The 22,415-nt window shown below is 54.4% G+C and overlaps 9 protein-coding genes across 9 annotated transcripts; 4 read left to right on the top strand and 5 right to left on the bottom strand.

The window, feature by feature from the left end:
• Nucleotides 1-272: 272 nt before the first annotated feature.
• RHO25_012788 (uncharacterized protein) lies at nucleotides 273-724 on the bottom strand (the record flags this gene model as incomplete). Its single annotated transcript, XM_023604084.1, has 2 exons — nucleotides 273-482; nucleotides 539-724. 2 exons carry the CDS (start codon nucleotides 722-724, stop codon nucleotides 273-275), a joined length of 396 nt encoding a protein of 131 aa, XP_023450482.1.
• Nucleotides 725-925: 201 nt separating this feature from the next.
• LSM6 (U4/U6-U5 snRNP complex subunit lsm6) lies at nucleotides 926-1,468 on the top strand (the record flags this gene model as incomplete). The annotated part of the gene is made up of 3 exons (XM_023604085.1): nucleotides 926-1,049; nucleotides 1,177-1,290; nucleotides 1,437-1,468. 3 exons carry the CDS (start codon nucleotides 926-928, stop codon nucleotides 1,466-1,468), a joined length of 270 nt encoding a protein of 89 aa, XP_023450022.1.
• Nucleotides 1,469-1,605: 137 nt separating this feature from the next.
• RHO25_012790 (uncharacterized protein) lies at nucleotides 1,606-2,609 on the bottom strand (the record flags this gene model as incomplete). Its single annotated transcript, XM_023604086.1, has 2 exons — nucleotides 1,606-2,187; nucleotides 2,244-2,609. 2 exons carry the CDS (start codon nucleotides 2,607-2,609, stop codon nucleotides 1,606-1,608), a joined length of 948 nt encoding a protein of 315 aa, XP_023450138.1.
• A 1,942-nt stretch (nucleotides 2,610-4,551) lies between these two features.
• Nucleotides 4,552-7,830, top strand: RHO25_012791 (uncharacterized protein; the record flags this gene model as incomplete). The annotated part of the gene is made up of 1 exon (XM_065603589.1): nucleotides 4,552-7,830. The coding sequence occupies one exon, from the start codon at nucleotides 4,552-4,554 to the stop codon at nucleotides 7,828-7,830; it is 3,279 nt and encodes a 1,092-aa protein (XP_065459661.1).
• A 1,881-nt stretch (nucleotides 7,831-9,711) lies between these two features.
• Nucleotides 9,712-10,201, top strand: RHO25_012792 (uncharacterized protein; the record flags this gene model as incomplete). The annotated part of the gene is made up of 2 exons (XM_065603590.1): nucleotides 9,712-9,865; nucleotides 9,924-10,201. The coding sequence occupies 2 exons, from the start codon at nucleotides 9,712-9,714 to the stop codon at nucleotides 10,199-10,201; spliced, it is 432 nt and encodes a 143-aa protein (XP_065459662.1).
• Nucleotides 10,202-10,581: 380 nt separating this feature from the next.
• Nucleotides 10,582-14,325, bottom strand: RHO25_012793 (uncharacterized protein; the record flags this gene model as incomplete). Its single annotated transcript, XM_023604089.2, has 1 exon — nucleotides 10,582-14,325. The coding sequence occupies one exon, from the start codon at nucleotides 14,323-14,325 to the stop codon at nucleotides 10,582-10,584; it is 3,744 nt and encodes a 1,247-aa protein (XP_023450136.1).
• A 676-nt stretch (nucleotides 14,326-15,001) lies between these two features.
• RHO25_012794 (uncharacterized protein) lies at nucleotides 15,002-15,818 on the bottom strand (the record flags this gene model as incomplete). The annotated part of the gene is made up of 2 exons (XM_023604090.2): nucleotides 15,002-15,685; nucleotides 15,750-15,818. The coding sequence occupies 2 exons, from the start codon at nucleotides 15,816-15,818 to the stop codon at nucleotides 15,002-15,004; spliced, it is 753 nt and encodes a 250-aa protein (XP_023450137.1).
• A 282-nt stretch (nucleotides 15,819-16,100) lies between these two features.
• On the top strand, nucleotides 16,101-16,972 carry RHO25_012795 (uncharacterized protein; the record flags this gene model as incomplete). Its single annotated transcript, XM_023604091.1, has 2 exons — nucleotides 16,101-16,130; nucleotides 16,187-16,972. 2 exons carry the CDS (start codon nucleotides 16,101-16,103, stop codon nucleotides 16,970-16,972), a joined length of 816 nt encoding a protein of 271 aa, XP_023450134.1.
• A 240-nt stretch (nucleotides 16,973-17,212) lies between these two features.
• Nucleotides 17,213-21,673, bottom strand: RHO25_012796 (uncharacterized protein; the record flags this gene model as incomplete). Its single annotated transcript, XM_065603591.1, has 1 exon — nucleotides 17,213-21,673. One exon carries the CDS (start codon nucleotides 21,671-21,673, stop codon nucleotides 17,213-17,215), a length of 4,461 nt encoding a protein of 1,486 aa, XP_065459663.1.
• Between the last annotated feature and the right edge of the window lie 742 nt (nucleotides 21,674-22,415).

The raw sequence follows: 22,415 nt of genomic DNA on the forward strand, positions 1-22,415 counted from the left end.
CAAAATGTGATGGGTAGCTCTGCAGGTGTGCGTATTGGCGGAGAGTGTTCGGCCATTACTGAAGATGGACTGCGCCACATCTTGATGACTCGTAATCGTAATCGCGCCAGCGGTGAATTCATCAAGGCAGCAGTAATTTGCTGGTGGATGTGATAGTGTAGCGCCAATGCTGCAGCCGGCATTGTAGTGCGAATATCTCGAGACCGAATCTTTTCATCGAGCGAAGTAGGCAGCAGTCCGTGATGTTGCGGTTGTAAAGGACTTTTCTTCGTTCAAACCATATGGCTTGGCAAGAGGAAGTTGGCAATTCCTTCCTTCACTGCGTATTCGTGGCCGCAGTTGCCGCAGACTAGCTTTCCACTTGCGATGCTCGTCTCCATGAGCAGCAGGTGGAGATCTTTCAAGATTTGTGATGGCTCCTCATTCTCGTCGACGAGTGCTTCTGGTTCTGGGGTCTCTGCTGGCAGATTCGGCAGCCCGAGCTGAAGAAAAGTCAGTCACAATGTGGTGCAAATATGATCGACACAACAATACATACCTCTTGTGTCAAAGTCTTCATGGCCTCCCAGTCCAGTCGAGGAAGCATGTTCTTGATAAACAGCGGGTTCATGTCCAGCTCGATCTGTTCGAGTTCTGCCTCCTTTGGATGCAAAGGGAAGGCCGCCGGCGAAGACTTGCACGTCTTGCGCGCGCAAGTGAGGAAATTCATAGTAAGTAACTTCATTGTGGCTTGTCGCGGTGTCTTCAATTTCGTTGTCGATATATTTTTAAATGCTTGCAATCGTCAGGCAATTTTTCGTGAGCACAAGTCGGCCACGACTTTTGCCGCCCCGTGTCGGCATCACCATCTTCGAACGTTCCTGCGCAAGCCTGATCGCAACGACACAAACCAACGACGCCACGAACAGCAAGAACGCAACAAGATATGTCGGCCGAACCTGAGAACCCGCCAAATGGCGAAGCTGATGCTCGCGATCCCTCTGGATTTTTGAGTGAGATCATTGGAGCTCCTGTGACTGTGAAGCTCAATTCGGGAGTCGTCTACAAAGGTATGCGGAACGGAAGCTGTGACAGGCCTCAGGATTACGTGCAATGGAGCTGTGCTTTGTTGCCTCTCTTCCAACAGGGATAACGAGAGTATCATCGCGAAACAAATTCACTGACGGGCTTCTGCAGGCGAGCTTCAATCTGTCGATGGATACATGAACATTGCTCTCGAGGACACCAAAGAATTCGTGGATGGCAAGCTGAGGCGGAATTACGGTGATGCTTTTGTGAGAGGCAACAATGGTAAGTTGTTTGCTCTTGTGTCGTCTATGTCTACTGCTGTTTCGGCCGCTCATGGAGGCACTACACGCTCCTGCAAATACATATTGGCGTTGCGTCTTCAACACGCGTAGCTCCTGTTTCCGCTCACGTGCTAATCTGGCTCTTAGTCATGTACATTTCGGCAGATGCAGCGCAATGAGAAGAGTTTGAGCCACCTGGCTCCGAGACAGAAGTCTATCGTGTTTATGGCCTCCGCTTGACAAGCATGCTCACCCGACCCGGGTAGCAACACAAGCATGACCACAACGCCGGTATCTGTACCTACTGCCCTTCACCTCATTCTGCAGTGCGGTCATGCTCGGGCCGCGATACTCCAGTCAGGCTTTCACGACCTTCGGCTGGGATTTTGGTAGTCCAGAAGGCGTGGGCGGCGCCATGAAGGGTCGCGTTGCCCTCGGTGTCTTTTTCGACGTCAGGGGCGTTGATAATATCCATGAAAGTCTTTTTGGTCTTCTCTAGAAGATCACCCTCAAGTACTGCAATGTGCCCAAGTGTTGCAAATCGTTCCCATGCCCTTTCCGCTGTCAAGGTCACTTCGAATGGTTCAGTGTGCTCAGCGATCGGCAGACTGAACAATTGGTCATCACTTGCAACCAGTAAGGAAAGCGGCGTCTTCTTGACTTGATCGTCAAAAATCTTCTTCCACTCCATATGGCGGAAGCGAGGTTCCTGATCCCCAGTCTCTTCGGCTACTGCCCAATTCAGATCACGCAACTTGCCTTCCCAAGCCGATAGGGCTTGTTGGTCCTTTGGAGAGTTGTATACTTCTGCGTTCCATATGAGTCCAAGAGCGCCATGTGGTTGTAACACACGGTGTATCTCTCTAAGAGAATCCATATTGGCAAACCAATGAAAGCTCTGCAAGCACTTAGCTCGCAGTTCACGAAGAGATAGGAATACTAAGGATAGCCTACCTGAGCAACAGTCACGGCGTCCACGCTGCCGTCCTGCAGGGTGGGCATGTTGTCACTCATGCCATCGACTACAATCACGCCCTTCAACTTCTTCGACTCAAGCACCTGTCTCATCTGCTCGTGTGGTTCGACAGCGATGATGCGAAAGTCCTCATGCCGGGCGGCCAACGCTTCCGTGAACTTTCCGGTTCCCGCAGCAAGATCCACGATCGTGGCGTGCTTTTTATCAGCGACGCGTAGTTGCTCGAGCAGATACTGCACGACCGTCGCAGAGTATGCCGGACGATGTTGGTCGTACAGACTGGACTTGGCAAAGCCATTTTGTGCGCGAGCATTCAATTCCGAAGGCTTGTTGGCTGCAGCCATGTTGACGATGGTCACCGATGTCTTCGCGGGGACTCTCGGAACACCGATTCCACGTGCAGGTCTCAGACGCGCCTTGAACAGCCAGCAATACCGCGCCAGTTGAGGGGAGCGGACAAGTAGTGCTGGCGATGATGTACAGTACCAATGTTCGGAGAGAGGCAGGCAGGATCCCCGATGCCGCAGAGCCTTCACATGCACGCACGGGTGCTGGGACGTTCGGCAAGCCCGCTCTGCATTAGCCCGCAGCGCGTTTCAAGTCGAGGCGCCCTCAACGACGAACGACGCGTGTGTGCTGGTGCAACGAGGCATCTACGATGATGGGGGAGCCAGATATTCATCATCACAGGCTGCAAAAGCATCACGAAAGATCGCAGACGGCGGGCGGGCAGGCTTTTCGCTAGCGCATTGTTTATCTTCACGTCAAAGTGGAATGTCCGGGGGTTGACACGCCGATGAGGAAGAAAGTTTTGCGAGCTCATCAATGTGCGAGCGTACGCGCAATCTGCGAGGGATTTAAGCGAAGGCTTGGGTCCGGAGACTGCGAGACGCAACGCAGTACAATGAATCTGCGTGGACCGCACGAGGTTCAGCTATTGGGTGCGACGTTGTGCAGAGGCAGGCCGGCGCGCACGTCGCTGGGCGGTCGGCCTGTGACGACGAAGACGCGATCCATTGACCAGCACCCTCGACACGATCGAGGGGATGGATGGAGGCTGCGGCAGTGGGCGGGAGGCTGGGTGGGTGCAGGAACGCTGCATGGGCGTGCGTGAGCGCGCGCGCAGGCGATAGCAACGTGTTGGACGAGTGCGATGCCGTGTGCATGGAGGTCCGCTGTGGCTGTATGGGAATAGAATAGAGTGACGGTATCGACCCTGGAAAAAGAGGCTGACGAGCTGACTCCTTATTATTACTGAATATGGGACGGGCGCTAACGTGTTTGATAAGCAAGCCGGACAGATAGGCATTCCGGACAGGCCAAATCAGGCCAAAATCTGAGATTTTGAAAATGCAAAACGCAACAATACGACTGTCTCGAGGCTTATAAACTAGCTATCGAGAACATATATACTATTTTAACCTCTATACACGATAACTAGGCTTACTCTCCGCCTACTATACCCTTTAGTAGGTGTCCTACGACTTTTGCACGGGCAGAAATGCAGTATTATAAGAACTACTAGGCATAAATTGCTAAACGATATCTAGAACCTAGGCCTTATTATATAGAAGACGTATCTTAAGAATAAAAGCTATATCTCTTAGTATCGTCGCGATTCTGCATTTTCAAAATCTCAGATTTTGGCCTGATTTGGCCTGTCCGGAATGCCTATCTGTCCGGCTTGCTTATCAAACACGTTAGTGAGAAACGGTGGCCGGGCGTGCGAGGCAGGAACGGATCTTGGGATGGTGCCAGCATCGCAGCGCATCGCCACTACTACTCACACCCACTCGTATACCACGACGTCGCTCGACATAATCATTCCCATCGCACTCGTTTGACGGCTCATGGCCTGCTCCAGAACTTAGACCTCTGTACGTTCCCCCTTTAGGCTACCGCACGCTCGCAGACGAGGACGTGGTGCTGCGGTGGAGCCAATTTCACGCCCATTGTCCGTCTGCACGCACGCACGCACGCACGCACTCCGCCCTCCGCCGCGCATCTACGCTCCGCCAGCCGCTCGCCGGGGCCACGAGCCTGACTGACGCCGCGCCAGGCAGACCTTTGAAAGCTCCACTCGTTGAGACGCCCTCACCACTCGCTCGTCCACCTGCCGATCCGCCGACCGTTTCCGCGACGCCCTCCTCCTCTGCTGTACATACCGCGCGACGCATCATTTTCATGGGCCAATAGCTGGTCGAGGCAGCGGGCATCGGTTGCGACCACACGCCGCGGCATTGCACTGCACAGCATTATCACCATACCATCCATAATACCGGCTCTATGCCAAAGGGACTCAATCTCAAGGGATTCGGCCGGCGCAAGTCTTCCGGAAACGCTCTCGACTTTGACCAGCCAGAGCGAGACGGAGCTCCGCCCTCTGCACAGAGCTCGTCTTTCCGTGTGCTTGAGCGGCCGGAGAAGAAGTCTGTTTCGTATGGCCGGGAGAAGCCTCTCAGCAGCGGCAAGACCTTCAACTCTCCGTTGACTGCATTGCGAGGCAAGAGCGTTGACAACTTGACCACGCTGGGTCAAAACAGGTCGGTAGCACCCACTGCCCGTATTCAGCTCGCGGAGCGGACACTAAACAGCACTAGGGGCAGCGGCGGCACTACCAACTCCGGCAGTAGTGGATACTACGAAAGCTCGAGCGCTTCGGCAAGGCACAGTTCGACCTCGACGCTGCCTTCCTCCTTGGACCAAGACCATCGAGGCGCCGACGACGAGGAGCTCTTCCCTCACCCTCGAAAGACTCCCACGACGGGCATGTTCCAATCAGCGTCCACGCTCGCGACTGAGCCTCCACCACCGCCGCCGACCTTCTCCTCCCGTGCAGCGCGAGCCTTCTCTTTTGGCACGAACAAGCATAGCAAATCGCCCTCCAAAGACGTTCCTCCACTCCCTCCGCCACACGCCAATGGCGTACACATCCCTTCGTTGCGGGATCGCAGCCCGCAGAGGGAACGAGCGATGACCACGAGTAGCTACGCCAGCACCGCCGTACCGACGCATTCGGAGCTCACACTATCCAGTTCAGACTTTGGCAGCGATGACTTTGGCAACATGTTCGAGAGCCTGAAGAAGGAGCCAGTGCGGTCACCGCCACCTGCGGTCGGCAGCTTTGACCGCACTGTAAATGGGTCGACTTCGGTACCAGAAAATAATCCATATACGAAACAGGGGTCGGGACCCATGTTTCCCCCTAGGACACTCTCAAGAGACGCCCTCACACCGTCACCCAATCCTCTCAAGCTGTCTCGAGCTGACAGCAGCTCTCCGTATTCGTGGGATGACGGCAACTCCAACGACGGGCTGGTTTCGACGTCCGCTTTAAGCTCTCCAAGCCTACCAGACGGCATGTCCGGACCAGCCGCTCCAGGCGGCACTTCCCAAACGTTTCTTGGCGGTTCCCAGGCCGGCTACGCGCGCCTACCCGAACGACACACCTCTCCCAGACTTGCCAGTGAATCCGTGGAAGACCTGTCCGCGGGCTTCATGGCGGCCGAGGCGAAAGGCAAAGAGCCGGCCTACACCAATCGCCAGGCACAGGTCGACGATGAAGATCGATGGACGAGAAGAGTTGAACTACGCGATGCACCACAAAGCCGCGGCGTAGCCTCCTCCGGCTCGAACAGCAGGCTTAACGTGAACACAATCTCAACCCCACGACAGACCTCATCCAGAGGTGGTCCTACATCACCCCACAGTTCGACGGGAGATGCCCCAGACTCGAACACGACCACACCGCGAGCTGCTCGCAAGCTCGGGGCCTTGAACGAAGATTCGATGTTCGACGTGTCACCAGCGGGACCAGCGTCTCGAGCCATTCGCCCGGGTGTTCATCGACGCACCGAAAGTGGCGCCGCAAAGACCATGACAAAGGCGCAGTATCAGGCCATGGTGCAACAAGGAGGAAGCAGTGCAGAGCAGAGCGAGGAGAACTCGTCCGATGAGGACTACGATGAAGAAGATGAGATTGAGCGCGCGAAGAATTTGGCCACACAGCGGCGCAAGCAAGAGGCGAACATGTCAGTCTACCGGCAGCAGATGAAAAAGGTCACAGGCGGTGGTCCGACTGACCTGCCTTCTTCCGGAGCGTCAACTGTGCGGCCATCCATGGACCGTGGCTCGAGCACGCCTGGAGGCATCTTACACTTTGGCGGTATTGGCGGACAGCCTCCCGAGGCGTCAATTCGCGGTCGCCAGGACGAAGACGAGGACGAGGACGTGCCTCTTGGAATACTACAGGCGCACAACTTCCCGGGTAGCGGTCGCCCTCCAACGAGACTGGGCGAGAACGATCTCCAACAGAGACGCACATCGGTTGCAGGTTCGGTGCTGAATGGAGGCGCTGGGCAAGGAAATCTGCCACCCTTCGCTCGACGACTTCCTCAGGATCCATATTTTGGTGCAGGTTTGGTAAACCCGAGCACTCGCGAATCTCTGGCCCTCAATCACTCGGGTGCATCCGTTGTTGGCATGCCGCCAAGTGCGCCTCCGCTCATGGGCCCTGGAGCTGGACATCCTGGCGGTCTGGTGGGCGTCATTGCTGGAGAAGAGAAGGCACGAGCTGCTCGCCGGGGCAGCCCAAATACTGCTGCAATCATGGGTGGGGCAATGCCGCTGCCGTCAAACATGATGCAGCCAAACATGCCACGCGCCATGTCAATGGGCAACATCATGCCCTCCGCTACATACAGCCCCAGCGGCATGCCCCCGATGCCGCAGATGAACCCCATGATGATGGGAGGAATGCCCGGGATGATGCCACAAATGCCTCAGATGCCACAAGATGCGAGCCAGCAGCAGATGCAGCAGTTCATGGCAATGCAGATGCAACTTATGCAGAACATGCTGAATATGCAACAAGCGCAGATGACGGGACAAATGACACCAACGGCACAGCCACCACATCTTCAGCAAACGGGCGACTACCTCGGAGTGAATTTTGATGGCACCAATAGGCCACAGTCCATGGCCAGCCAACAAGGCTTTGGGCCGCCTAACCAAGGCCGTAGCATGACCATGACTAACCCACCCAGCGGTTGGGGCAGTGCAGCGAACCCAAGTGGTCCACGCCCCAGCAGCGCAATGCCAATGACCGGCAATGGATATGCACCATCAGTCCACGGCCTCAACATGTCACACAATGGACCAGGCCCTGGATACACGCCCTCGATCGCGCCCAGCGAACGCAGCAATATCGGCATGCCCTCCAGATACAGACCTGTAACCCAAAATGGCGAGGCTTCGCGATCGCAGAGCATGACATCGTCAATGACGCTGCAAGCCTTCGCAAAACAGCAGAGTTCTACGAATCTCCCGGGCACACCTTTCGGCTCGAACACGCTTCAAGCGCCAAAGTCAACTATACGAGTAGTGGACAAGCCGAAGGGTGCACCGAAAGTTGCCAGTCGACCTGCTGACGAAGACGAGGACGAAGGCTGGGCCGACATGAAGAAGAAGCGCGAAGAGAAGAAAAAGTCAAAATGGAGTTTCAGAAAGGAGAAGACCACTAGTAACGAGCCGGCTTTGAGCGAGCTCTACCAGACCATGGACTAGACATCCGCCCGTAGGAGGCTTACCGTACGGATTACAAGTGTTCGAAGAAGCATGATGAGTGCGAATCGACACGTTATGGAGCCACACCTTGTGTCGAGACACGCTTGAATACTTGGACGAGGACACGACTGCGACCATCTTTAGACATTGCCACAAGATCACGATACCCGCATGCGACTGGTCGTCTGGTACATTTTTTTCCCTTGAATCTTGTTGTTCATAATTGCATTGCGTGGATACAAAACCGGGTTTGCTGGGATAAGGACTTTGCTTGGAACTTGGATGCAGCAACGTCGGCAATCTTTCGTGGCGAGGGTGCAAGGCAATCGGAGGGGCACTCTCGCTTTTGCTTTTTATTTTATTTTCCAATGTTTTAGAGCTTCTGGTAGACAAAAGATGGGGAAAAATTCTTTGCGCGGCGCGACAGATTCGGTCGTGGTAGAAGACTCAGATATGTGTTAATACCTTAATGTTGAGAATGAACGTCACTCTATTGGATGTTCCAGCTTCACTTTTGTTTGCTGTGGAGAGGTTTGGGGAGAGGTGATTGCAGCAAGGGCACAGGCCGGATCGAGTGCATCAGGACACTACACAAGACGACTGGCCCTAAGGAGAAAGCTATCAGTGCGAGAACTCATCAAGCAATCTAGCGAGCGGCCCTCGAATCTGGGTGTCTGCCAGAGCTCGGCGTTCACGAGATTCCACGGAGTATTGGGAAAATGCCTTAAGGCTAGAGGCATGGAAACGGAATAGACTCCGCGCATGTCTAGCGCCTGGATCGCACCTGCACCTGCCTACGCTCTGCCAAAGCCCAAGCTCCCACCGAGATAGGCAGGAAACTCACCTGGTAGAGTTCTGCGTCACCAGGCTTGCAATCAGAGGCCAATCCACGTTCAAATCACAAGGGAAGAACACATCCTCGCTGCGATGTCACACGAATGGCAGCGAAGCTCTGAGAGAAGGGCCATACGGAATTTCCGATGCTGACTAGCTCTGCCATCATCAACGAACGGCGATAAGAGTAGCACAGGTAGATCTCGCCCGTTGAAGACCATTCAGAGCACTATGTCGAGGGAAATGATGTTCGGAGCGCCCACGTGCGCAGTCGAAAACGCCGTGCAGTCCATCACATATGATCTCCTCAAATAATCCGCCACCTGGAGAGCAATCTGCTAAGCATCCACAAGCACTCAGAACCATCCCCGAACGTAACACGATGCACTTCTCTACAGCAATAGTTCTCATATTCGCCGCACTGTCCCAGAGTGCTCCAATCAGGCAAGACTGCTCCCACATCTTCCGACCTCCTTCTAACCTCGAAGCAGCCCAGAGACAACCTCAAACAGCCTCAAAGCACGCTCGGAATACATCTCTTACGCCACTTTGCAGAGAAATAGCATCCCATGTTCACTCCGAGGCGCGAGCAGAAATAATTGCAGGCCAGCAGCTCTAAGTGGTAACCCGTATACTCGCGGTTGTTCGTCGATTACACGATGTCGTGGAGAGTAGAGCTTCATGGGCGGGATCGTTTGCGTATCGCGGCTTGAGTATAGATGAGGGGACACACTTTCCTAAGACGATTACGGCGTGAAAGTAAGTTTCGACTTACCGCTGGTTGTGACATTTATGGGACGAATAAGAAGCAACACCGATTTCTGCGACTTCCATTGTATTGCCCACCGCATACGGGTACAAGGCACCAAGTTTCGACGTGTTCAGGCTCCGGCGGGCAATCACTTGTCGGAGTGTTATCTTATATCTTCATGCTTGCCGCCCCCAGTAATCTCTCCTACAAAGCTTTGGCAAGAACTACCTCGGAACTGGCTTTCCAACATCGAACCAAGGACGACATCTTCCAGCTGAATATCAGCATCCTTTAACATGAAGTGGATGAACCTCCTCACTCTTGCTAGCCTAGCAGGCCTAGCATCGGCAAAGAAGCAAATCGTGGCAGCAGGATCCACCAACGCGAACTCCACAGAACTCGTCCGATGCGTTGCGGAGTTGAAAGCAGTGCTCGAAGAACATCCTAGGAGTGAGTTCCACCGCCTGTGCATTCTAATCGGACCTTGCACTAAATACTAGTTCCACAGCGGACAATCTTACTGGCTATCATTGCGGAGAATCTTGGTGGCAGCTCGGTGGTAATGAACAGTGGCAACCGATCAAGAACAACTTGAGGGCTTTCCGGAAGTGCGAGAATGATCTCAACGCCGTGGCTCTGTCTGGTAACGACTGGTTTCGGTGCATCCTCACAGACATGTGGGGCTTTAGAATCTTGGCATATTCGCCCAAGGGCATCGAAGTGTGCTGGGGGATTAAGGGCTCGAAGAAGCACTTTCATTGCCGCCGTCCTAATACTGGAAATTGAGTTCTTGCTCGGGTTGATGGCATGTCTTGCCTCACTGGAACTGGCTCTAGATATCAGAATTCACTGCCGGGGGGTCCAACGATTGACAGGGCCAAGGGCTGTGGCACTTGATGTATGAAGAGGCCGATTGTCGTGCCAAGCTTGGAAGTGGACGTCGCTAAAGTAGATATGTAGAAATTCAAGAGCTGCACTTGGTGTGTTCTGCAACTGCGGCTAGGGGTAGTGGCATTAGAGACCTCAGCGCGGGGAAAGACCAAGACTGCACAAACTGATGACAATTCTGACTTCTTTTAATAACATGACTTCTTCCAACAATACAAATGCAGTAGCACTATTACAAGAAGGTTCTTGACATAGATTCCAGCTTGAATATTAGAGAGTCAACGACGCTTCAAGATTCCTTTCAAAGGCCTTCGCTTGGTGTTCAAAACGTCACGCTCAACGCTCACTGCGCCGTCGGCCTCAACAGACAGCTCAGAGGATTCGTGTAGCCGCTGTTGTGTGCCCTGCTTTACCCTTCGCCTCTTCCGCGGTCTCGAAGACTCTTCCGACCCAGTAAGGATCGGATTCGCACATGGTACACACAGCCCTTGCTCATCAAACGTCACAAGGCTGCGGCACAATCGACACAGGTCGACAGAGCGTGCAGTCTCGTGCTCTGGCTCAATGAAATTGTCGATCGTAGGGATATTCTCTTTGTTCTCGATATCGAGCTCGTCCAGGTACCGCCAGTACTCTTCATTAATGCATTGGTGGCAAGGCAGCTTTTCTGGAAATCTGGCCAGGCCCTTGCCGCACACGCAGAAGTGGAGGTGGACTGGCGTCTGCCCATCATCGAGTTGTCGATGACTTTGGAGTGCTTTGAGCACTGTGGACGCAAGCGGATCGATTGCCTCTTCTTCGAGACCCAAGGGAACAGGTGACGCTCGCACAGACGTTGGTCGTGGCATGCCGATGGTCGCGTCAGCAGTAACAGAAGCTATCGCACTCGATTCGCGCGGCAGGGCGGTGAGCTCTTGACCGCAATTCGAAGACGCGTGTATGTGAGGAGGAGGCGAGGTCGGCGGTGTGTCTTCGACGCTCTGGACCGAGCGCAGCGGTGATGGCGTGTGCGAGGCATACCGCGATGGCGATGTTCGCGGGGACGAATTGTTTGATCCCGGTAAGTCATGAACGGCCGTGAACGTAGCACCCAGAACCGGCGAAGATGACCCTGGAGCAGAGCTTCGAGACTGTGGACGTTCCGATCCTGCATCGTGCTTGGATCCCTCCTCGACCCCGGCGGTCCTTGAAACCCCAACATGAAGGTCACATGAAGCCACGGCCTGCACTGTCACTGGCATCGTGAGGAGTAGGCCCGCTCCAGAGGGCGGAGATACAACAACGGCCCTCGAGGGGCTTTTGCAAGCCGGAAGATCTGGCTTCAAAGGCCTGGGCCTTGGTGAGGCAGGACATGTGATTTCAGCATCCTGCGTTGGAAGCTGGTGAACCTGCTCCTCATCTCGAAGTGGCGGCGCAGCTTCCAAATCTGCCACTTTGGATACCGTATCTGCCTCCCCTCGATGCTCAGGCGAAGCGGTTGGGTCTGAAGCACTCTCACCTTCGCGTAGGGCGGGAGGCGAAGGATCCTGCATCGGACGCCGTGCAGGTACAGCGGTGTCTGCGTTGCTTGCTGCTCCACACAGTACCGTGATCTTCCCGTCTTCCACTCCAGGCTCTGTCATTAAAACATCAGATGTTGGCACATTTTCTTTCACCAACGACAATGCTGTGCCTGCGCTACGCGAAAACGCATCCGCAACGATCCCAGAGGTCTGCTGAGCGAAAGTCGTTGCCTCTGCAGGCTCGAGAGCCGCTTCCATCATCATCCGCTCGGGCAAAGTCTCGGAGTTTCTGGCGCCAGACTGCATCTCTGCCCTTTTGCGCTTCTTCGCAGCAGTCTTCAACGCGCGCTTAGTGAGCCCATTGGAACGACACCGCTCAATCCTTCGGCGCTCCTCAAGCAGCCACGAAGCTTCCTCTTGTCTTCTAACAGCTTCACGCATGGCCCAGGAGGTGCTTTGCTTCCTCCTCGTTTTATTTTCGAGTCGACACCGCCAGCAGTATGTGCTTCCCACTGGAGAGACTGACGTACTGCTGTGCATGATTGTCCGGCCGCTATCCAGAGCCACAAAGCTTTCACAGCCCAAGTTACGTTCGTTGATCAAGCATCGCTCACTCGGTCGATTGCAGCCTGGCTCTGCGCAAGGCCATGGTTCGGATTCCATCTGACACCCGGCGTCTGTGGCTTTGCGCGGATTCTCCACATCGCCGACATCTCCTGGGCACTTGGACGTATGCGCTGTAGCCAGAGCTGACGTGGATCTCGAGATTGGCAACTCTTTCTCATGAGGTGTGGGCTGATCTTTGGCAAGACCACATTCGCGTGTGCCCTTCAAGCATTTTGGACCATCGTCCTGGAAGGCCGGTACGGGTGGAGAAGCGCTCAAAACTGCAGCAATGCTGATGGGATGACTTGCAGGCTTTTCCATGACGGGCAACTCTGTGAGCGCTGGTAGCTGTGCGTCCGTCTTGAGAAGCTCTTGAATGGCAGCCACACACGTGTTGCCATCTGTTGCAGAAATGACATTCCGTTCGATGTCGACTTCATTGCCAACGTCTGGCATTTTTACGTCCTCATGCATCTTGGCAGGAGACATGATCGTAGTAGGAATAGATACTGTAGCATTTGCTTGCACTTCAAGTTCTCGGGGCTTCGTAGAATTCGAGCATTCCGCTTCGGCTGCCGTCCCAGACTGCTTCTCTATCTTCTCAGGAATCAACTGGTCTTGGGTGCTCGGGACGTCTTCAACGAACCCAGTGCCATCAACTGGCATTCGAGCATCGCGAGCACGTTTCTGCTTCTTCCTCCTTCCTGCTCGTGGTTTCGCATCCGGTTCAGTAGCGCCACTCTGCAAAACCGTCTTCTTTCTGATGCATGCCCATTGACAGGGAGCAGGCTGATCGGAAAGTAGCTTGATGACCTTGGCGGCGCCGGTTTGGAGATCCGACTCAAACTGTGAAGGTGTTGGTTTCTCATACGGCGACGGTTCCCCCAAAACTATGACCTCGACTTCACTCTCAGACGTTCTCTCGGCACTACGATCTTGGTTTGGATCCGTATTCGTGGGCGCATCAGGATGCACCTGACGAATCTCGGCGGGCTGGAGAAGTGGCCGAGGGCGATTCGGTAGGTCGTTCTTCTTTAGACCATCAGTGGCGGTTTTAGTCTTCACTACTGATGCGCTGCGAGGAGGCGGTGGCATGTCAGAAAACGGCAGTTCAATCCTCTCTGCCATGTCGAGGAGCTCGTCATCCAGTGTGCGTTCGAGGCAGTCCTGTCTCTCACCGACTGACGTCCTCGTCGTCGCCTGTTCTTGCCGCAACGACGGCGAACCTGCAGGCGATGGAGTCTTGGGCAGAATACTGTCATAAGCAGGGTCAACAATCGGCCCAGCAGCGAGTAGATCATCGAGATCATTGAGCATCTCCGTGCCAAAGTCCAAGGCCGCACTTTTTGCGTAGTCCGGTGGCGTTTCCATGTTGAAAGTCCCTCTCTCAGTGACATTTTCGTTGCGTACAGGCGTGGCAGGTGCCAGTGACTCGGGTGAGGATGATATTACTTCAAGCTGTGATTGCTGAGGTGTGAGCTGCATGATGCCAACGAAAAGGTTCTGAAACATCTGCTGCACAGGTAGAAGATCAAGCTCCAGAGCACCGGGGAAATTGGCGCCTTTTGGCGTTGGCCAAAAGCGACTTGCATCTTGTTTAGGCTCGAGTGGCGGACATTCTCGTCTCACAGGCGAAGAGGACCTCGATGTCGGAGGTGTTGGGTATGAGCACGATGCTGCTGTAGTCTGTTCAACCTCATCGCCTGCAGATTGTAGCCGATATGGTACACTGCCTCCTGCCGTGTTCTCAGTTCGTAGTGGTTGAGATGGAAATGCGATCGAGGAGGAATAGTCTGGTCCAGGCAGCGCCTCGAAGGTAGAGTCGTCGAGACCATCTACAACCTCGAGCCCGCCTTCTTCAAAGTCGCTTGAAGAAACTGGCGAATGGTATATAACCTCGTCTGGAACACTCATGGCGACCTGTAGCCCGGGAGACAGTCAGCTCGTTGCTCGATTCTCGGAAGGGGGTAAATCGTCGATGAAGGACTGCATGGAGACTCGGTCGTACCGTGTTCCTGTGGATTGGAGCTATCCGCTGCTGAGCTTGCGTGTTTGCTTCTCAACTCAACTGTTGCTCGAGTTGTGTCATGCTACTGCATTGGAAAGGAGTGGTCCGAGTTCATATGGCTCGCGCGCCGTTCTATACTGAAGTCTCACGAAAGTCTCACGAAAGCGCGTCAAGCTTACAAGCTCTACCAGCTCCAAATCGCCATCCTGGTAGCCGAATTTGCCCAGCCATACTTCTTGCTGGCTCATGGACAGCCATATCAGCGCTGACACGGGTCAGGGCTCGAGAGCAAAGTCAATGCCAAATGACAGGCAAGGTATGCCTCGTTACCGCGACTGGCGCACATCGACTGGGGTCAACGTCCCTTGAGCGTGTCTCCTGAAACACGGCTTCAGTCGCTCTGACTGGAAGTGGTGCGTGCTGTACCCCGCAAGGCAATGAAGCAGCGTTGCACAGATCAGGCGAGGCGTGAGCGTATCAACGGATATGGGTTGCATTCGACCACGTTTCCCGTAAGAGCTGGGTTGTCCTCGAAATATCAAGTCTTCACCGTGCCGAGTTGATGATCGGGCATCGCTGCAATCATTTGGCATCGAACTTGCTCCTCTTTGGTCCAGCAGAGCCAGCAGGAGTGCCGCTCGCACTGCTCCCTCCGCTCTTGGCCGGAACGAAATCGACGTGATCCCTGTCCCGCAGTCGTTTCTTTTCTCTCCGTTCATTTTGCTGCATCAGAGCTTCGATGTAGCATTCCTCGGGCCACTTCACAGGAACGGCTACCTCCTCACTCATACTGCTGGCATAGCCGTCCTCTCGTGTAAGTCCAGCAAAGTCCATCAGCTTGGGTAGCAAGCTTGGGTTCCGCAAACTCGTTGTACTCTGTAGTCGATCATTGAAGTGAACACCCTGCTTCTTCAGTTCGAGGAAGCGTTCCAATTTCTTAGTTGTGGCCGCCAGCACTGCTGCTTCTTCACTATTTCTCGTTGGAGGCGGAGGCGAGTCGGGAATATCAAAGTTTGGTAGAGTCGGCATCGTGAGTTCCCGCAAGCGCTGTCGCTCGAATGCGTAGGGATCGAAAGAAGTATCCGCTAAAGGCTCAAGCACAGGTGCGGCCGGTGCTGGACCTGCAGCCGGTCCTGGGAGAGGTGCATCTGCAATTGGCGTTGGCTGGGCGGTTGTCGTAGACTTCGGTGCTGATTGCGGCACTGATGCTGGAGCTGGCTGGGGTACAGGTCCTGTGGCCGGTTGTGGTGGAGTGACTTTTACTGTCTAGCAGTCTCCATTGTTAGTAGGCATCCGTACTTTTCCACTCTAGTGACTAGCAGTCGCCTACCTCGGCCGGCTTCTCAGGCTGGATGTTTTCTTCCTCATCGCTGCTCTCGTACGCGACAAGTGCGTTCATTGTGTTGTAGAGGACTGTGCTCAGTCCCTTGTTTTGTGGTCGAAGTCGAAGTGTTGTTTTGCACATGCAAGTGCTCCTCGGCGCACCTGCCTCGTTTGGAGCTTTGACGTGAACGCGACTTGCATCGCCGCCTACAGCACGCAGCTCCAGACAGCTCGCTGGAGACAGCATCCATCGACACAACCAAACTAGCAACAACGACAACAGCTCCGCCGCCGCCAATTCCAACTTCGCCAATACCATTCCACATCCGCCGCCCATCACAGTCTCATCGCCGCGATCATGAACCACCTCCCGCACGGCTGGGGCAGAGTACGCTGCACTCCATCATCACTTGATCCATCCTCTCAAACTAATCGGAATACTAGCCTCGCGATGACATTTACGGCGCCTACAACACCTCCTACCTCCCACAATCCCACGGCGGCACCCAACAACCCATCACGCACACCCAATCTCCCATCGTAACCGGAACCTCCGTCATCGCCCTCAAATTCAAATCCGGCGTCGTGATCGCCGCCGACAACCTCGCCTCATACGGCTCCCTCGCCCGCTTCACAGACGTCCACCGCCTGAAGCCCTTCAACCGCAAATCCGTCGTAGGTTTCGGCGGCGATGTCTCCGACATGCAATACATCGACCGCCTGCTCAAATCGCTGGACGTCGAAGAGAACTACGGCTCCAGCAGCCACGAAGACGAAGGAGATGCCATCATGAGCGCGAAGAACTTGCACACATATCTCGCGAAAGTCATGTACAAGCGTCGATCGGACTTCAACCCTCTGTGGAATGCGCTGCTCGTGGCAGGTCTGGATGAGAAGAACCAGCCTTTCCTCGCATCCGCTGATTTGCTCGGGACGACGTTCAGCGCTCCTACGCTGGCGACGGGATTCGGTGCTCATCTTGCTCAGCCGATTTTGAGGCGCAGTGTGCCTGATGAGGCGGCCAGCCAGAAGCTGGGACGGGAAGAGGCGGTCAAAGCGATCAAGGATTGCATGAAGGTGTTGTTCTACAGAGATGCGCGGTCGATGCCCGAGTACAGCATCGCTGTGATCGACGAGAAGGGAGTGGAGTTGCACGAGAGCGAGAAGTTGGAGAACCAGAGCTGGGACTTTGCGGATCGTATCAGAGGCTATGGTACGCAGACGGTATGAGCAGGCAGCTGGAAATGGGCCCTTACACGAGTCGACGCGCATTGACTTCGTGTGGGAATCACGCTCGCGCTCTGCAGCTACACGCTTCGTTGGGAACGCGGCATTCCCCGAACTGTACAATACTTACAAATGCAGCATCCGCTAGACCTGCTGCGCTAAGCTATGTTACAATGCGACTTCATGACATGACACCAGTTCTCCTCGCCTTCATTCGTTTCTTCGTGCGTTTCCAACGAACATTTACACCAAACCAGTATTCTCCAACAGTCGAGCACTTTGCCGTCTAGTTGTCACTGTGTTGGTCGCTTCGCTCTTCTTCACAGGCGCCGTCTTCTTTACAGCTGGCGACTCTGTCGTCTCCTCATGTTGAACATCGCCCTTCTTGGCCCTCGTCCTCCTTGTCGTCACTGGCGCTGCCTCAGACTGAACTTGCTCATCCCGAGTGTCGCTTGTCTTCCTTCGCTTCCGCTGAACAATGTTCGATTTGCCAACATTCGTGACAGGCTCCTTGGTGGAGCTCGCCTCCCGCTGAGAGCCTTCCGCATCAGTCGTTTGCGCCTGCGAATTCTTGAGAGCCCAGTCAGCGCCTTTGTCGACCTCCTGTGTTGTGGCTGGACCATCGATGGGTATATCCAATGCCCGTAGCTCCCTCCTTGACTCTTGATCTAAAGCATAGTCCCCTCTCGTGACCTTCTCAGGCGAGGAAATGTCCGCCCCAGCAGCTTGCGCAGCAAACTTAGCCTCGACTTCGTCTTCAAGTTCCACTTCTCCTCGTTCCGCCTTCTCCATTTCTTCAGCTGTTGCGTCTCTCTTGTTACCAGTCAGAGGATCCCACACAATGCCCTCCTTCAGCCACATCCATCGCAGGCAAGCTCGGAGTTCCTTGTCTCCCGGCACAACGCGCTTCCATTCTGGTTCGAAGCCATCTTGCTTGGAATTGGTACCTCGATAGTCCTCGGCCACTCCACGCAGCACATCTCGGCAAAAGATTCGCCAGCTGTCCCAGCTGTACGGTCCACATCCAGGAATATGAGCAATCTCGAGGGCTCCGGCGCAGTCGTCTGCATCTTCCTCTATCGTCTCGTCTTTCTTGAATTGCTTGCCGTCCCCCTTGCCAGGATAGTGAAGCGTTCTATGCCTCTTACCAGTTTGAGGTGGGTCGGCATGCCAAGCAGCAGCGAGAGCTTGTAATCTCTTCGTTCGTTGATGCTGTAGACCAAGGTGCTTGATCATCTCGAAGAGCTCGTCGTAGTCGGCGTTGGCAAGATCCGCAGCCTCTGGCCATCTCCTCTTGATCTTCCAGAATGTTGGGGCTGCCTGCCTGCCAGTGGTCTTGTTTAGAAGAACAGTTGCCACGATCATCCAGAAGGGTTCTTGCCATGTCTTCTCCTGTATGATGCCAAAAAATGATTGGCCAATGGGTGGGAAGGGATTGCCAGATTGTCCAGCAGGGACTTTGCGCCTCTTCCCAGCAGTCGTATTATACAGATCTACACGGTCCTCAATGAAGTGCTCGCTAATGGTCCCTGTCTTCTTCGCAGGCGATCTTCTTTTGCGTACAGACGGCGGCGCATCTGCTGGTTCGTGCTTGACTGACGATGACAGATGGGCACTCTCCTGCTGCTCTGTCGACTCTGGGTCTGAACGGTGCTGGCGAGATGAGACTGGGAGCTTCCCGGATGGTGTTTGACTCTGCTCGGGCAGTCTCGGCCTGGTTGGGGTCGAGAAATGAGTGCTCTTGTTACCAGTCATCTTGCGCCTTTTCACTGACGAGATAGGCGACTTTCCAGTGGCTACATTTATGGCTGCGAGCACAGCAGCGGGGATGTTGCTGGGTACGTTGGCGATTGGCGTTGATGGAGAAGGACTTCGGCTGCTCGTCGTATCATCAGATCTTTGATCTTCTCTTGGCCCATCCGCCGCATTTGTTTGTTCTTCGTTGCCTCCATTCGCATTATTTCTGGTGGCGATCGCCACTCCGAAGCCACTCCTGCCAGGATCATCTCCGTCTTCGCTACTTTCAGTGTCCGAATCCGAAAGTGTCAGTTCAGGGGGTGGCGCAGCTTGTGGCGCCAAATCAGAAATTATCGTTGTGTTACGATGTCCCGCATCGACCGAAGCTGAGCTCAATTGGCTCGAATTATGTGGTATGCTGTCGTTGTTTGTCAAAAGCTCGTCCTCAGTGCCAGCTGGAGGTGATGGGATCTTGGAATCCTCACCTTCAGGTAAAGGCCGAGTGCCATCAAAGACATCTTCCAGTACACTGTTGTCCAGCTCCTGTGATTCTGCCGCCGCGTTATTCTGCGAGTCAATGGTGGCCGGCACAAAGTCTTTGAAAGATAGGAGCGTCGGATCATTGTTGGATTGCGCTTGTGGACCTGGGGAATGGCCAGATGATGTCCCACCACGATCGTTGCTCGCTGCTGTGGTCTTGACGTTGCCGTTAGCTGTTGATGAAGTGTTGGGTCGTGGTTGTGGAATACCTGCAGCTTCTTGCCGTTGCGAGGCCGTCAGCTGCGTTCGAGGTGGCTCTATCGCGGACTGTACGACTGTGGCCGGCTCCTCCAATATATCAATGTTCGTAGCCTGGTGGATTTCCTCCGGAACTTCGCGACTTCTGTCGCTGGCATTATCGCTTGAATTGTCACCCGAAGCCTCTGCAGGCAAATCTGTGATATTTTGTGCCGCCTGATAGGACTGTGCTGAACTTGTACTAACCATCGTCGTGTCAAGACCGTCCTGGGCTTCTGCATTAGTTTCGTGAAGGTCGCTCATGGCGTCCGCAACATCATCTGAGTCGAGAGCATCATCTATCTGCTTTGAATCGTCTTGGGCAGGCGCCTCGCTCATATCAGCGTCAATGACGTCGACATCTGAAGTGGTCGAGTCGCCTGCACTGGATGCATGTCCGACATGACGGCTTGGCAGAGCGACATCCTCTTCAGGGTCGTCGTCCTCAGATGCATGACTGCTGTCGTCCCCGTCCGTCATGTGTCCTACCTCCTCGACTGACCGCCCATTATCGAAAGCAGAAGTCGCATGCTCCTCCTCTTCAGCTGCAGCCTCATCTGCATCTTGATCTTGCAATTCATCCTCTGGAAGCTCTTCGTGCTCGAGATCATCATCCTGACCCGCAGCGTAGTCTTCCGCATCCTCGCTGCCAAAATTTTCGTTTGGCGGACTGGCTGCAGCGGCTAAATCTTCAGCTGCAGCATATGGCGGAGCGGTGATTTCTGCTTCCATATCCTCATCTGAATTAGGTGATACAGTTTGACCACGATCTGGAGCCAAGGTTAAATTGTCGTTATTCGCAAGCTCGACACTCTCGTCGCTCATCTTGCCATCGCTGTTGAGGACTTCTGCTGCACTCGGTATACTATTGACCTGTGTCTCGGCATGATCGTCGTCTGAATCCGCTTCCAGGTCTCCTGAAGCTGGAGTCGCATCTTTCCCTTCGTCTTTGTCCAACGTCGGCATATGACTTGTGAAGCTCTCGTGAATTGAGCCGCGCATAGTTGGCTTGCTGACCAGTCCGGAATCCCCCGAATCACTTTCACTGCTGCTGTCGTCATCACTGTCACTACTAGCCTCTTGCCTGCGCTGCTTGATGGCAGCGCTTAGCCGCTTAAATTTCGCTTGCGTGTTGGCAAGAGTGTCCTTAGTGTTGGTAGTGGCCGGCACACCAGAAAACCTCCTCTCGCCGAAGGCCTTGAACAGGCCGCGACTATTGGGTTGATGTAGCTTGGAGACAAGCGGCTTGTTCTCGTTACTTGAGGCAGTGGCGGTTTGAGCGACTTGTGTCCTAGCATTTGAGGCACTCGGAATCTCCCTCGCTACCACAGAACCTGGGATATGTGGCTGTCGAGCAGGTGGGCTCCCGACGCTTTCCTCATCGCTGCTTGTGTCGATTGAAGAATCGACTTCAATCCCCGCAGAATCGTCCGCCTTGCTGGAATCGACCTCTTGGTCATGGGTTGGAATTGTGGGCGTGATCGCGGGTCCGATATAGTGCTCCTCCATCTGTACTCGCTGCTCCCGGGTAAGATTGCCCCATAGAACATCTTCGGTGGTGAGCTTCATGGCAGCGCTTCGCTCGATAGCTTCCCAATCCATAATGAAAGTTTCGTCCGGGTTCTTCGCAGACGCGGCCTTGGTGGAGTCATGACTAGAAGAAGCGACGGCTTTGTCTTTAGGCTTCTTCTTCTTCTTATGCTTCTTCCGAGGTTGGGGCTCTCGTCCATTTGATGCCTGGTTCGGCTTCGCTGTATCTCCAGTGGTCACAGTCGATGAAGGCAATGCAGAGTGAGCAGCAGCACTTTTTGCATCCTTGTGCTGCTTTCCAGAGACTTGACCAGTCGTACCCGCGACTGCTCGATCTTTGTTCGGCTTCTTCGAGGTGTCCGGCTGGAATTCGACATTGGTCCTTTCGGTCTTGGGCTGGGCAGCAGATAGGCCTCCTGCTTCGCTGTCGCCGGTCTCGAGTTGGAGTTTTTGCTTCTCGCGACGTCGCTTTCTCTTGCCCGAACGGTCTTTGGATGGCGCGATGAGCACAGAGGCGGCATCTGCAATTCCCGGAGTCTCCGTCTGCTGAAGTTCCGCCTTGTCGTCTCGCTTCCTTTTCTTCTTGGACTGGCGCAAACTGCCGTCGGCTGGCAAGCCGCTGGAGCTGAAGGATCGCTTCCGAGCTTCTCTCAGATCCATCACTGCAGCGCGGCGCACCTGTCAATTCCAATCATTGCCAGTCTCTCCGATGCCTGGCGACACCCGTGGAGACCGACTTGTATACAAATGTTGTTGTCGTCGCGCGGCGGCTTTGTGCAGGGCGGAGGTGTGGATAAGATCGACCGGCCCGCGCGGGGACTAAGTTTGTGTTTGTGTAGACGACGACGAGAGCAACAGGGATGAACGCGGCTTTCTGAGTAGCTCCGTACCTGCAGTATGGGCAATGCCAGCTCGCAATCACCCAAGCTTTGAGTTCCATGCAGGCTCGGACGACAGCAAAAGACACCTAACGCTCACGTTATCGCATTGCCGAGAGCACGAGATAGGAAGGTATGCACCCGTCATCGAAAGCGATACAAGACTGGTTCACTTGACTATTTTCCGTGTCCTACTACACACGTGCGTCTGCTAGCAGACTCTCGACCCCCTATGTCATCAGCACAGCGTTCGCTGCAGAACGCCCTGTTCTACTTTTGAAGTCCAATGTACCCACTTCATAGCCCGATCCTATCATACACAGACAGACAGATATGTCTATTCAAACAAAAAGAATTCGCTCCCAGACAAGTGCACAGGTCGTGCCATTAAAGAGCGCCAGCCAACGCCTCCGCTTGATAAACCGACGCTGGTAACAATCAGAGGATAAGTAAACATAAGAAGTGCTTCTGCAGCACAAAAGGCGCAGGCTGTCCAGTCAGAATATGTGTCGACAGGCCGATTC

The sequence above is a fragment of the Cercospora beticola genome, chromosome 9, assembly GCF_033473495.1.
Source record: "Cercospora beticola chromosome 9, complete sequence".
In the NCBI taxonomy this organism is placed as follows: Eukaryota; Fungi; Ascomycota; class Dothideomycetes; order Mycosphaerellales; family Mycosphaerellaceae; genus Cercospora; species Cercospora beticola.